The following is a 15930-nucleotide window of genomic DNA, read 5'->3' on the forward strand; positions in this document are numbered from 1 at the left end:
AAATCTCAAAGTGTACAAGAAGAGGTCACTTCAAACTTCACTGTTTAAATCTTTTTTGATCACTGCCGAGCACCGTACGTACCATAACTGTTCACTGTAATTTGCATGCATTTTAAAGATGTACACTTTTATTACTGAAATGCTGGAAAGTTTTTACAAGAACAATATTTCATCACAGCTCCACCTCAGCATACAAAAAATAGAAAGAAGAAATAACATAAACAGTTGTGATGGGCCGTTATTGTGGCAGCAATATTTGATACAATTTTTAAATATGTAGGCTAGGCTATTATTGTCAGGAACCAATCAGACTCAACATCCCTCACCACTCAACGATCACTCTCCCCTGAATTCTAATCACCCGCACCTGTTCACAATCAGCAAGCCTCAGCATAAAAACACTCACCACAGCCTCAGTCTTTGTCAAGCCTCCAACAGGAACAGACCATTATCCATCGTCTCCCGAAGTCTCTGATGCACCCAGTACCTGCAAAGTAACATATACTCACCTGTGAATTACTAACCTTTGTATCCTTGTTCCGCTGTTTCCAGAGAGATGTTTCCCGAGATCCGGTATTCACCTGAGTTCCCTGTGTTCATGCTGAGTTTACGGGCTCGTGACTGCATCTGTAAGAGAAAAGACAAGTATTAATAAACTGTTAATGCTTGACACCAACTAACCTGAAGAGGACCTGCTCACCTGTAATCTGCCCCGCACGTTGTGCCCTTCACCGAATCTGCACCTGAACTTTGAATACTCACCTTTGCACTTGTGTCACTTTAAATAAAACTGTGTTTGGATTCACTTACCTCTGTCTCCATGCCTGTATCCTGACAGAAGGCTTGAGCGGAACAGATCTTCTATGGTATGGATCCAACACTACCACCAACCCCTGCCATTCCAGTACAATCTGCAACCAACGCGGCGAATTCGCTACCACAAGCCGCCAGCGCTTCCGCTAACCCCGCTCCCACGCTGGTCTTTATCGCTGGTCCTACCTCCCGATCAGCGCCATTCTCCGGCCGGGTGGAGGAGTGCAACGGATTCCTGTTGCAGTGTTCACTCGCCATTGAACTACAACCTCAGTTATATCCTACAGAACGCTCGCGAATCTCTTTCATCATTCAGCAATTATCTGGAGCAGCATTGAGATGGGCTGAGTTGTTGTGGGTAAAGGAAGCTGAGGTTACCACGTCTGTACAAAGCTTTGTTAACCATTTCAAGGAAGTATTTGGACAACCAGTCAGTGATTCATCTGTCGGTGATAAATTGATGCAGCTTCATCAAGAGAAGAAATCTGTTTCAGAGTATTCCATTGAATTCCGAACTTTAGCCTCAGTGAGTGGTTGGAATGAAAGAGCTCTCCTGACTGCTTTCCGCCGTGGTTTAAATCCTGCACTCCGTCTTCAATTGGCTATCTATGATAACCTGGGATTGGAAAAGTTCATACAACAAACTCTCCGTGAACATCAAAGATCTCAGAGTTTTTATCAAGATGCTCGACACTCTCATGTCACGTCCCCTCAAGTTCTCATGGACTCTGTGTCCGAAAATCCACCAGAAAGGATGCCGGTCGACACTCATTGCCTTACCCAGACCGAACGCGCCCGTCGTAGAGAGTTGAAATTATGCTTGTACTGTGATGTTAAAGGTCACTTTCTACTTGCATGTCCCACTCGACCAGCGCGGATGACGGTAAGCTCCGTTTAAGACCGCCTCGCTGTATCAACACCACTCACAATTCCTGTAACCTTGAAATCCCAAAATTTCCATGTATCTGTAGCAGCCATCATTGACTCTGGATCAGCGGGGATTTTTATATCAGGACAGCTCTGTAAGAAGCTCAACCTCAGGAAGATTGACACTCCCAGGCCTTACTCCATCCATGCAGTAACCGGCGAGTTGATTAACAAAGGGTATGTCACATCTCAGATAACACCCATCCAGTTATGTATTAAAAATATTCACCACGAAATGTTCAAACCTTTTGTTCTCAAGAATAGTCAAACAGACATAATCCTAGGTCGCCCATGGCTAATTCGTCACCAACCCACCATAAAATTGGCAGTCCGGTAAGATCAACAGTTGGGGTTGTCATTGCCCACTTACTGAAATCACACACCCTGCTCCACCAGGTGCTGAACAGAAGGAAGTGCTAACAGTGAGTTCCACAATCATCGAAAGCCCCACGGAAAACCTGTCTACGAATATTCCCTCCTGTTATTCCTCATTCTCTGACATTTTTAACCCTGTTACTGCCTCCAACTTACCTCCACATCAACCATGGGATTGTGCCATTCATCTGGTCCCCAGTGCATCGATTCCCAAGGGTCGAATTTACTCCCTGTCAATTCCTGAACAAGAATGCATGCGAAAGTACATGAAGGAGTCTTTGCAACAGGGTTAAATTCGTCCTTCCAAATCCCCTGCTGCCACTAGCTTTTTCGTTCCCAAGAAAGATGGAGGTTTAAGACCATGTATCGACTACAGAGCCCTAAATCAAATCACCATGAAATTCAGTTATCCACTACCTCTCATCCCATCAGCCCTCGAACAGCTCAGAGAAGCCAAAGTGTTCACCAAATTGGATCTGAGGAGTGCATACAATTTGGTCAGAATTAGAGAAGGGGATGAGTGGAAAACTACTTTCATTACGCCTGCAGGGCACTATGAATATCTGGTCATGCCGTATGGATTGGTAAACGCTCCTTCTGTCTTCCAGAGCTTCATGGACGAGGTACTCCGGGATTTCCTGGGAAGGTTTGTGTTGGTGTATATCGATGATATTCTTATTTTCTCCAGAGATCCTGTTGAACATCAACATCATGTGTCCCTTGTAATCCAAAGACTCAGAGAATTCACTCTGTTCCTAAAAGCTGAAAAGTGCACTTTTCATCAGACCAGTGTCGAGTTCCTGGGATATCACCTTAGTAAGAGAGGAGTGGAAATGGATAATCGAAAAACTGAAGCCATCATGTCCTGGCCAACACCTCAGTCTGTTAAAGAACTCCAGAGGTTCCTTGGCTTTGCCAATTTTTACCGATGATTTATACAGCATCTTGACAGCTCCTCTAACCTCCTTGCTAAAGGGGAAGCCGAAGACGCTACTCTGGACCCCAGAAGCGGGGCTTGCTTTTAAATCACTCAAAGCCACATTCACCACTGCACCCTTGCTCCATCACCCAAATCCGGAGAAGGTATTTGTGGTAGAAGTAGATGCCTCCACTACCAGGGTAGGAGGGATTCTGTCCCAGTACTCTGAACATTCCTCCAAAACCATACCTTGTGTGTTCTTTTCTAGAAAGCTATCTACTGCAGAAAGCAACTACGACTTCGGAAATTGGGAGCTCCTGGCTGTGAAACTTGCTTTAGAAGAATGGAGGCATTGGTTGGAGGGGGCTAAACATCCATTCTTAGTGCTCACCGATCACAAGAACCTCCAGTATTTGAGAGACGCTAAGAGACTTAACCCACGTCAGGCCAGATGGGCACTATTCTTCACCCGTTTCCATTTCAAAATCTCATATCGTCCAGGCTCAAAGAATACTAGAGCAGATGCCCTCTCTCGTATCCATGCCCCAGAAACTCTGATGGAAGAACCCGAAACCATCCTGCCTGAGAGATTATTTGTCAACCCCATCCAGTGGGAAATCAACGAGCAACTATTGGAATTGTCACGACAACAACCTAGAATCCCAGGATTTCCCCCCCGAAAAGATTTACGTGCCTGAGGATTTCAGCAACACTCTGATTTCATCTGCTCACTCCTCTGTAGGCACAGGTCATCCCGGAATAAGCAAAACTTTCCCAACTCTCCAACTGAAGTATTGGTGGCCCAACATGCAGCAGGACATCATGGCGTTCGTGCAAGGTTGTATTCCCTGTGCCATGTCTAAAGTTCCCAGGAATCTTCCAGCGGGTAAACTGGTGCCACTTCCTGTCCCACATAGACCCTGGTCCCACATCGGGGTCGATTTCGTCACTGATCTTCCCACCTCTGAAGGCAACACCTGTATCCTAGTAGCCATCGATCGGTTCTCCAAGGCGTGCAGACTAATTCCCCTGAAAGGTATTCCCACGGCTTTTGTCACTGCTGAATTACTGATGAAACATGTCTTTCGGTATCCCAGAAGACATTGTGTCCGACAGAGGACCCCAATTCATCTCCCGAGTTTGGCAAGCATTCTTCACTCTTATGAACGTGACTGTAAGCCTATCATCGAGGGTATCATCCGCAAACAAATGGCCAAACCGAACGAAAGATCCAAGATGGTGGACGATTCTTGCGTACGTTCTGCCACTCCAACCAGAACATCTGGATTCGGTATTTACTTTGGGCAGAGTACGCACAAAACTCCCTCAGACAGTCATCCACGCAGTTAACTCCTTTCCAGTGTGTGCTGGGTTACCAACCTCCATTGTTTCCTTGGTCCGGCAAACCATCGGAAGTACCCAGCTCAGCAACAGAACTGGTTCCTGAAGATAACCCACCCAATACCACCTATTGAACCAGAGTCCATTTATTCGGTAAAAGAGGTATTGGACTCCCGACGTCGAGGTGGTCCGCTTGAGTACGTGATAGATTGGGAGGGAGATGTTGGATACCTCGGAACGACATCCTTGATCCCAATCTGCTCCTTGAATTCCACGCTCAACATCCTGAAAAACCTGCACCACGGCCCAGAGGTAGACCTCCATGACGTCGGGGTCCAAGGTCCGCTGGCGCGGACTCTGGAGGGGGGGGTAATGTCAGGAACCAATCAGACTCAATCAGATCCGGTATTCACCTGAGTTCCCTGTGTTCACGCTGAGTTTACTGGCTCGTGACTGCATCTGTAAGAGAAAAGACAAGTATTAATGAACTGTGATTGCTTGACACCAACTAACCTGAAGAGGTGCTGCTCACCTGTAATCTGCCCCGCACGTTGTGCCCTTCACCGAATCTGCACCTGAACTTTGAATACTCACCTTTGCACTTGTGTCACTTTAAATAAAACTATGTTTGGATTCACTTACCTCTGTCTCCGTGCCTGTATCCTGACAATTATACTGTAGTTTGGAATATTTTTTAAATATCCCATTAATCCTAATAAATGCAATTTCCACTATTTCTGAAGTGCTTCTTTTATAAAGAACATCGCTTTCTCACATAACGCAGAGAAGCAGGCCCTGCATGAATGAATAATTGATTCTCGAGCCATAAATATCAACAAATTCAGCACCATTGACACGAACAGCACCTGGTAACGTCGCACGTAAGAAGGTAAATCTTAAGCAACCTCCTAAGGTATAGTTCAGGGAACACGCCTAGAAATGATATACCTTTAGTTAAGCTATACCTTAGAGTCGTCGTAGCGCGGAGAGAGACAACGTTATCGGGAAATCCAGCCCAGATCATTAACAGCGAACTAGCAGAGGTGTCTCAAGACAAGCCAGGTTATCCCGGTATATTTTTCTGGTGATATGAAAAATCGGGTAGATTTAGCAATATAGCAGCTGTAAAATGTATATTACGATGTTATGAGGAACTCTATGCCTTTCTCCACTGATGATAGTTAGAAGGCAGCTATTTGACTCTGAGATGGCGAACTGGAACATGGTTTGTGTAACATTAGCAACACATTATTAGCTGTTTGATAATGTAGTCAAGAAAAGGCTATTCATGTTAATTACCGTTATGTGTCTGACATTGTAAATAGCGATACCATTCTGCAGCGTTTACCTCAGTAAGTTGGCCGAGTGAATCTCTGAGCTGGTGTGAGTGAGTGGAGGCGGGGCTAATTAGCATATGATACATGAGCATGTATTTTTGATTGATTTGTTTTATTTGTGTAATGATTTGTCTGTCCTCTAGGGGGTTGACGTGTTCTTGTTATGTGTGTTCTTGTTTTATTAGGAACTGATTTCCTGCATCTGTGAACCATGTGAGTGAGGGATGAAGACTCATTGCCATGTCTGGGCGGCGGGATTTCGGCGGCGGTCCTGCTCTCTTTTGTTGATGTTTTGTTATCCCCGATTGTTTTACCTCCCACAATTATGTATATGTCAGTGGCGACTGCTGGTCTTTCAAAGAGGGGAAGCTCATTTTCCGCCTACATCATACAAATTGTCCATTTATTTATAGCCTATCCTACAGTATGAATGAATGAATAAATGAACAAACAATATAAAAAAAGATATTAAACTCGACGGAGGAGATGTGGGAATTAGGTTAAACTGAAACAAGGAATGTGGTGTATAATTGAGTGAAATGTATGATGAAAATTGGCTAGCAATTTTGCCAAGCAAATACCAAGAAATAGGTTGCAGCAGTATGTCTCTCGACTACACTTGCAAAATCCGCGATGGGACTGAGCTCGAATAGCTTCAGCGTCAGCGACTTTTTATAGTATAAAATCGCTGTCAATCAAAAGGAGATCCAGTCTTTCGACAGACCCTCCAATCATCACGCAGAAGCCCGGAGTCCAGCATCCTCCCCAGAGAAGCTGAGCACACGTGGGCGGGGCATAATCGCAGCATTTATCCAATGATCATCAAGTTTCGAAGCACTGAAAAAAACTGTTCAAAGCAGCCGCATGGAAGTCAGTGGACGCTGGGCTTCAACAGGGAAATGCACTGTGACGCTCGGGAAATGAATGAGAAGGAAATCGAGTCAGCCGACCAGCTATATGTAACTGATTCTGAACGAACTCGTCTTCAACATGAACGTGTTCTAACACATTTTTAGTCAATAAAATGTTAACACAATAGTACATGTTTGACCATTCATTTTTTGCCATTATAGGGGAAGTCGAGCTTCCCTTGCAGTCTTAAAGAAATCCCCACTGGTTTATGTTCTTTTGATAATAAATTCTCCTGTTGAAACGAGTTTTGTTAATGTCCTTCTTTTAGGACATGGCTCTGGCCGTAACATCATATTCATGGATCCACAAATACTAAATGAGGAAGGGGTGTAGAGTTACATTCAAGCTATTTTAAGGCATGTGGAATTTTTTTTCACAGGAAAAAACGTTTAAATATGTCATCTTAGTGATCAAAGTAGAGCTTTAAGGGATCCAGTAATTGACTACAGGGGGATTTTAACAAAGTCACTTTGCCAACTACTGGTCTGGCAGCAGAATACCGAGTTTTTTAATAATTTTGGCGGATCTGTTTGAACAGGGATTGTTTTGACAACATTGGCGTCTGTACGTGAAAACGCAAAGGAAAAACATTTCCGTTTTTAGTACATTGTTGTCGTGTAAACCTTCCCTTTTCCATTTAATAAATGGTATTGTGCCAGGAGAACAGTGTGAACACTTCACTATGTCTGGTCTCTCAGTATCATCATGAGCCTTTATTACATTTTACACTTGCACATGATTTTAGTGTTTTACTGACGTTTCAATGTGGACAAGAAACTTCTGGAAAATGTGCGTGTGTGAAAATGCTAATGTGGAGGAAGAGCGTTTTTGAAATGTTTTCAGATTAATGTAGCATTCAAGAAATGCATTTGACTCACACCTATTGACACACTTCCCCTTAAACCACAAAGCACTATTTCACAGTGTCACACCTACATCTCTGTTCTAGCTTGTACTTTTCCAAGTCATTTAGGAAGTGTGTATTGGCCCACTTCATGTTATATAATCTCCTCGGGATGAATCACTTGTTCTGAGGCAATCCTTTTATAAGTCACTTTGGATAAAAGCATTTGCTAGATGAATAAGTCAATATCAGTTGAATTACCCTTAAACAAACAATTAGACTGAATTGATCTGTAGTTCAAAGCAAACAATCTACAGCCATCTACCCAAAAATAAAATGTGCCAAACATCATATCTGCATTGTATTGTATATGATTTCAATTAGTTGATAATTTATTTTAATATGATTATAGCTGGCGCCCTACTTACTGTAGGTTTGGAGTAAATATCATGTAATCTCTTTTCTCCTTGTGTAAAACTATTCCTTTAATGTCACACAAGCTTTTCCTCATCTAGAAATGATTTACTGAATATGACTGAAAGCAGCTGCGAGATAAAACTGTCCGAATCACGATGAGAAAAAGCTCAGTTATAAAAAAATTCACAGATACAAACAAAACAGCAGCTGCAACAATTCATTAGCAGCACTTCATCAACAAATAACTTCAATGTTCAAAGATCTAAATACAAGACTCAAGTTTCCAACTGAAGAATCTACTCAAACATACAATTAAGGGTTCTTATCTCAAGATTTAACGTTCTAAACTCAAGATTAAATACTTTAACTCAAGATTGCAAATACAAGATAGAAGTGTCTAAACTCAGTATTCACAATTCTAAATGTGAGGTTCTTGAGGTTCTAAACTCAAGTTTGCAGGTAATAAACGAAAGATTCTAACTGAAGATTTGGTCACACTTTAGTTTAGGGTCCAATTTTCACTATTGACTATGCTTTTGCCTCAATAAACTCCTAATTGCTGCTTATTAATAGTTAGTGAGGTTGTTAAGTTTGGTTTTGGGTGGGGTTGAGGGATGTAGAATATGTTCATGCAGAATAAGCCATTATTATGTGCTTTATAAGTACTCATAAACAGCCAATATCCTAGTAATATGTAATATGCATGCTAATAAGCAACTAGCTAATAGTAAGAATTGGACCCTAATCTAAAGTGTTGCTCAAGATTCTAAGCTCAAAAGTATAAATTCAAGATTTTAAACAATATTCTAACAAAAAAAGTTCTAAACTCATTATTATAGATTCTATATTAAGTATTTAAGATTCTAAATTCAAGGTACACTCAAATTTGAGGTTTTAAACTCAAGAATGAAGATTCTAAACTCAAGATTTAGTATTCTACACGCTGTATTCAAAATGGAAGATTCTAAACTGAAGATGAAGACTTTAAACTCATGATTGTAATTCAAAATTCTAGAGTCTACACTCAAGTTTCAAAGTTATTAACTCAAGACTCGAGATTCTATGTGCAGATTCTAAACTCAAGATTATGGATCCTCAACTTAAACTCAGTATGCATGCATGATTCTAAATTCAATTTCAAGGTTCTACACTAAAGATTCAAGGTTCTAAACTCAAGATAATAGATTCTAAACTAAAGATTCAGGGTTCTAAACTTAAGAATCATGATTCTATACTCAATATTTAAGACTGCACGGATCTAAACTGAAGATTTAAGGTTCAGTCCTAAATATTTTTGGTCATCTGTCAGAGAGGGCGTCCCGCACACCATAATGGGCCAGACAGCTCTCTCTCCTCAACAGTAGATTGAATGTCACTTCAGTAATGTCTGTCCTCACTTCCCCCTTTTTCAAGCCTCTCATTTACTATTCAGGCCTTTCTTCCTCCATTCAGGTCTTTCTCCTCTCATTCACAGACCCTTTCATCCCATCCATCCATCCATCCCGAACAGCAGCATTTTTCATTCGGTTGCTATGACTCCCTAACCTCTGTCCTCTCTGACTCCTCCTCCCTCATCCGATTTCCCTACTATAAGTCCCTCTTTTTCTTTCTCTCCTCTTTCTGTATTGTTGATTTATAGTCGTGGTCCGGTACTTGCATTCTGTCTCGGTGACTTTTATAAGGGTCCGTCACACATTCCTCTGTTTTTAACTCTGTGTTTCTCTTTAACTTCTCTTTCTCTATCCTTCTCTCTCACAAAGACGCTTTGCTTGTACAGTAATACCCATGACCCCTGTGGTCACCCCCCTTCTCCTCCCTTCATTCATTCTACATCTACTTTGTCTTCTTAAGGCTCAGGTCATTTATAGCCTCTCAAAAACGCCTTTATTCTTGCTTATCTGCTAGTTCAGAGCTTTCTGAGAATCACAGACTGTTTAAGGCCATGCCAGTCTAAACTGAATCTGTGCACATTTTTCACATTTTCTACGCTGACTGTGAAGTAAAATTGGCAGAATTAGTTCAGAAATGGCTAAACTTGTTGAGCAGAACTGAAAATACTGCATGCATGTTGATTTTGTAGATAAGATAAAAGTGTTATCAAAAGCCAATTTTTTTTCTTTTTTTGTAATTTGAAATCAAAATGTTGTTGCTATTTTCAGTATAGAGTTATCAACATTTTTTCTCAACTTCTAAGCAATCTTCGATTAAAAAAAAATGCAAATCACAATGAATTGCAAGATTGCCTTTGTGAAGCATTCATTGCTGCTTTATATTTTGGCAGAAAGGCTTAAGGTGGCAGCATTTTGGAACACAGTTTGTGTCTAAAGTGCATGTGTATAAATTGCCGTTCAAGAGTTTGAGGTCAGTACTTTTTTTTGTTGAAAGAAATTGATACTTTTATTCAGCCAGGACACATTAAATTGCTGAAAAGTAACAGTAAAGTAATTCATAATGTTACAAATGATGTCAGTAACACTTCATAATAAGTATACATTAATAAAGTATTAAAAAATTATTTGTAAACTATTTAATTAATACTTTATTATTGTAGTTAATACATTCATAGACTATATACAAACAGTGAGTTCTTTCATTCAGAGAGTTCATTCAGTTCATTCATTGTCGCTGTAATTAACAAATTATTATTGTTTAATTAGCTCATAGAAAGAGTTAGATACTGCTTTGTTAACAACTTATTAACGGAAATAGTTCTCACTTTAGATTAGGCCACGGAAAATGGGAAAATGTAATTAATTAAGTGCTTTAAACCAAACTTTATTGGACATGATTTATAAGTTATTTGTTACCGTACACTTATTATAAAGTGTTAACAATATTTCTATTTCAATTAAATGCTGTTCTTTTGAACTTTCTATTCATCCTGAATCCTGATTATCAACATTGATAATAAACAGAAATGTTTCTTGAGCAGCAAATCAGCGTATTATTATGATTTCTGAAGGATCATCTAGCACTGAGTAATGATGCTGAAAATACAGCTTTAATCACAGGAATACATTACATTTTAAAATATGTTCAAATTGAAAAGAGTTTTATAATAAAATTGTAATAATATTTCACAATATCACGATTTTCACCGTATTCTGAATTGAATAAATGCAGCCTTGGTGAACATATGGCACTTCTTTGACATAAAAACAAACTCAACGACCCCAAACTTTTGAACGGTAGTGCCTTAAAATCTTTTCTAGGTAGGCAGCACACTAGGTTTTTGAACAGAGCTCATTTGGAACAGTACCTCAGCAAAATAACAGTCTGATAGTGAGGTAAATGGAAAATGTGGTGTGAGTAGATGTCCAGTAAACTTGATAATTAAACAATAAACTCCAAATGCTGCTCCACAAGGTGAGAAGCAGGGTAATATTCACCACACCTCTGTTATTACCTCTTTTTTCCCTTTATAACCCTTCAATTTCCGTTTCTAACCTTCTGTGAAAGGCTCCCAGTCATACACGCGTCCCATATACTCTTGACTGTTGAACGCTGCACACTCCTCAGCCCTGGAGTTTACTGGAGCACCTGGACATGCCTGGAGGGAGGGAGGGAGAGAGAGAGAGAGAGAGAGAGAGAGAGAGAGAGAGAGAGAGAGAGAGAGAGAGAGACTTAAGTTATAGTGTCTCACTTCGACAAGCATGACAATATGTGTGTGTGTTTGTGTTTGTGTGTGTGTGTGTGTGTGTGTGTGTGTGTGTGTGTGTGTGTGTGTGTGTGTCTGTGTGTGTGTGTGTGTGTGTGTGTGTGTGTGTGTGTGTGTGTGTGTGTGTGTGTGTGTGTGTGTGTGTGTGTGTGTGTGTTTGTGTGTGTGTGTGTGTGTGTGTGTGTGTGTGTGTGTGTGTGTGTGTGTGTGCATGCTTTAGGTCAAACTGTGACAGAGAGTGATACATTGGCTACCATATGGAAATCATGGTGAACCTGGAAACACTCCCATAAATCTCTAGAGAGGGACAGACAGACGGAGGCCAGTGTTTATGAAGTCAGAGAACCCAAAAGCCCTGAAGAAGACAACGCGAAATGACAAAGGAACACAGCACAAAACACTAGGGTTGAGAATTGAAAAAAAACCTGAAAAATCTAAACAAGAATTAAAAACTCTGTTTGAAAGATTTAAAATAAGCAATTCCATTCTTCCAAATTATTAATAGAACCATTAACACTATAAAGCCCACTGTATCATATTTGATACACTAATTTCTAAGGCCTCTAAATCATCAACATGATCAAAACTTCTCTGAAAAACCTGTTGCACACAATCTACTACATGCCTTCTGTCGTCTGATTGATAGTTTGTACTTTTTTTTGCAAGTAAAAGGCTTTTTTGTATAATTGTAAAAACGTCCACCTTCAGGTCGTGATTTTTGCTGTGAAATCTTTACTGATTTTATAAAGTAAACATAAGGATAACCTTAAGTAACTTAGGTTTACTTGATTATCCATACATGTTTTTTATCTTAGAAAAATCATGTCAAAATTTGTTCTTAAAAATAATTTTTTTTTATTAAATATTATCATCTTACTTTTTGGCCACATAATTATCAGCATCTACAACAAATTGTATTATTTTTTGCTTTGGACAAAATTGAAGTGTTTTTTCCTCCTTGACTATGAGAGTCATATTAACTCCCTGGGCCCTGTTTTAGGATCTAAGCGCATGGTCTAGTTTAATGACGGGAAAAATTGTCGGCGCTCCCGGCGCATGGTCTAAAAGGCTTGTCCCTATTCTCTTAATGACTAATGGGTGTGTTTTTGGCATAACGTGAAATTAACCAATCAGAGTCTCATCTCACATTCCCTTTGAAAGCTAGTTGCGTTCGCGCAATGGCGGATTCGATATTTACATGACGGAATTTGCAAGCAGAAAAACTGAACGCTACTCTAGTGAGGAGAAGGATCAGCTCGTGCGTTGTGGACCCGCCTATAGGTACATATTACTAATGCACTCTTTAAAAATACTGCGCCATTGACTCTAGACCAGGTTTCAGTTGGTCAATGGCTCAGTCTATTTCTGTTGCCTCAAAATAGCAAAGCGCCATCAATGTGCCTGAACACACCTCGTTTTCAGACCAGCAGCTCATGGGCGAACAAATAGGCACAAATGTATTTGCTATTTAAACAACGTGGTGCAGGACGTGAAAATGATAACTGCATCGCGCTGAAACTAGCAAAAAACACTTGCGTTGCGCATGATGTTGCATTGCACCGGGTGTATGATAGGGCCCTATATCAAACTATTTGAGCCATAAAAGCCTGATGTATCAAATATGGTACTAAAGAATTTTTTTTTTCTTTTAGAGTTTGCCTAAAGGATTAGAAAAGCGTTCCATTTCAAACAATTTTTTTTTTTTTTTTTTTTACAATTTACAAGGTTAAGGAACTAGAATTGTTAAAGTGGAAACTAAACCAGAATAGATAAATTCCTTGCAATTCCCAAACCAATACCATCAGGATAAAAACATATGGCATCATAAATCAAACCTATATCAGCATTGAGAGTGCTAGAGCACAGTTCTGGTTTGGATCAGATGCTCCTCTCAAGATCCACGTGTTCGTTCACGATGCCAATGACATCAGGACACACAGCTTATTTTCTGTTGCCTTTTTCCCCTTCCTGTCTTTCCCCATCCCTCTTGAAGACGACAGAAACCAGCCACAGTGGGAGCGATTAAGAGGAGAGATGTTGCAGGACACTAAAGCAGGAGGCGGGACAGGCAGAGGCAGCTGCGCACGGTAACGGGGGTGAAATTAAGCAGTCGAAGGGTCACTGAGGATTCAGACCACAGCAGACATGGCCATTAATGACCAAACACTGTCCTATTAATGCACACCAAACACACTGCGGCTATCCACAAACTTTCCCTAAATATTTACAACACGTCTGCAATGCCTGAGTGTGTTTGCTCGGGAAAACTCGAGCTCCGTTTATTCAAGGGGTTTAGTGCTCATACTCTTTATCGTGGTTTGGGTGCTTGCGGCATAACTTATGACATATATAAATACGTTTAATTAGGCTACATCAATGCTGACAAATATTTATAAACATTCAGAATATTGGGCAAGGTTTGAAGTGTTTGAAACCCCAGAACATATGATTGTTATCATTAAAGATCTAAAATAAAAATAATAAAATTAATTAATTTATCCTCATTTTGCTCTAAACCCCACTTCGCATTCACTCTTTTTGCTCTGTTCCTGTTTTCCTTAGTATCCTAGTTAATCTCCTTGGTTTATTAAATAATTTCCATGGTTCCTAATTCCACACACCTGTTCAGTTTCCTAATCCACACAACCCCAGTCGACGGATAAGGGTCTTCCCTAGCGAAAGTTTTTCCTCCAAAAGCTTAATTTCTATTCTGCTGAGGAAAGAAAGTCATATATATGGCCTAGGGGTGAATAAATAATAAGGACATTTTGGGGTGAACTAAGTTAAAGTATATTTTTGAAGTATGCTTTATGTAGTAAGAATACTAAAATCTATGGAAGCTTGTTTCCGCCATGGAATAAAAACTCAAAAAAGGTAATTGCGACTTTTTATCTCACTATTCCAGGTTTACATCTCGCAATTCTTTCTTTTTACTTCCTACTGTGAGTTTATGGGCCCTATCATAGACCCGGCACAATGCAGCACGAGGCGCGACGCTAGTGTTTTTTGCAAGTTTCAGCCCAACGCAGGTATCATTTTCATGTCCTGCACCACGTTGTTTAAAAAGCAAATACATTTTCGCCCATCTGTTTGCCCATGAGCTGCTGGTCTGAAAACGAGCTGTGTTCAGGCGCATTGTTGGCGCTTTGCTGTCTTGAGGCAACTGAAATAGACTTTAGACTAAGTTTTTGTTGGTCAACTGTTGGCGCAGTCTATAGCGCAGTTTTTTAATGTTTTTATTTAAAGAGCGAATTAGTAATGTGCGCCTATAGGCGGGTCCACAACGCACGCACACTTTGCTTATTACACACCCAGGGATGCGCAGCAGCACACAAACATTTTTAAATATTAGAAATAAAAGGATTACAATGTAAAAGATTATTATTGTGTACATAAAGATATGGTGGAATCCAGCTTGTGTCGTAGATGGTCTGCTTGCGCTTTAACCTCGCGCACGAGCTGATCCGTTTCCTCGCTAGAGAACCGTTCAGTTTTTCCGCTTGCAAATTCCGTCAAGTAAATAGCGAATCCGCCATGGCGCGAGCACAACTCGCTTTTAAAGGGAATGTGAGATGAGACTCTGATTGGTTTATTTCACGTTACGCCCAAAACACACCCATTACTCATTAAGAGAATAGGGACAACCCTTTTAGACCATGTGCTGGGTGCGCTGAAATTTTTTCCCGTCGTTAAACTAGCAAAAGTGGATTCAGACAAGCGGAAAACTGAACGCTACTCTAGCGAGGAAACAGATCAGCTCGTGCGAGAGGTTAAAGCGCGCAAGCAGACCATCTACGAGACAAAGTGTACGCTTGTTGTGGACCCGCCTATAGGCGCATATTACTAATGCACTCTTTAAATAACAAAAAAATAGTGCGCCATTGACTTTAGACCAGGTTTCAGTTGGTCAATGGCTCAGTCTATTTCAGTTGCCTCAAAATAGCAACGCGCCAACAATGTGCCTGAACACACCTCGTTTTCAGACCAGCAGCTCATGGGCGAACAGATAGGCACAAATGTATTTGCTATTTAAACAACGTGGTGCAGGACATGAAAATGACAACTGCGTCAGGCTGAAATTAGCAAAAAACACTTGTGTTGTGCCTGACGGTGCAATCAGCAGATTATTACTGAAGTGAAAGCACTTCAAAAAATTAAAGTATGAAGTTTAAATTTACAGTAAATCAAATATATATTTTTTAATATAAAATAAATATTTAAAAAAAAAATTACTATAAAATTACAATAAAATGAAAGCTATATATCTAACCAAGTTGTGTTCCAAATTTAAAGTTGATATCACAAAAAATTTAAGTTCCCATGAGATTTTGTTTAGGCGTAATACAAAAAATAGCCACCGGGTTCTATTGAATTCCATTGAATTTAA

At 40.3% G+C, this 15930-nt stretch overlaps 1 protein-coding gene and 1 long non-coding RNA gene across 6 annotated transcripts in view; one reads left to right on the plus strand and one right to left on the minus strand.

Annotated features, from left to right (window-relative positions):
• The window catches only part of adamtsl4 (ADAMTS-like 4), a 73503-nt gene that overhangs the window by 36419 nt on the left and 21154 nt on the right, over positions 1–15930 (minus strand). For all 5 annotated transcript variants that reach the window (XR_013195724.1, XR_013195723.1, XR_013195722.1 and 2 more), the window contains exon 5: positions 11333–11435. Coding sequence is in view for 1 of the 5 variants with exons in the window: in XM_077207068.1 (XP_077063183.1) it covers positions 11333–11435 (103 nt within the window). In the remaining 4 variants the exon portion in view is untranslated. The remainder of the gene's footprint in view (positions 1–11332; positions 11436–15930) is intronic.
• Positions 1–15930, plus strand: part of LOC143715379 (uncharacterized) — a 582927-nt gene that overhangs the window by 28156 nt on the left and 538841 nt on the right. The gene's annotated exons all lie outside the window — the stretch shown is intronic.

Source organism: Siphateles boraxobius, unplaced genomic scaffold, assembly GCF_051911475.1.
Source record: "Siphateles boraxobius isolate OS27281-9 unplaced genomic scaffold, OSU_SipBor_1 12, whole genome shotgun sequence".
In the NCBI taxonomy this organism is placed as follows: Eukaryota; Metazoa; Chordata; class Actinopteri; order Cypriniformes; family Leuciscidae; genus Siphateles; species Siphateles boraxobius.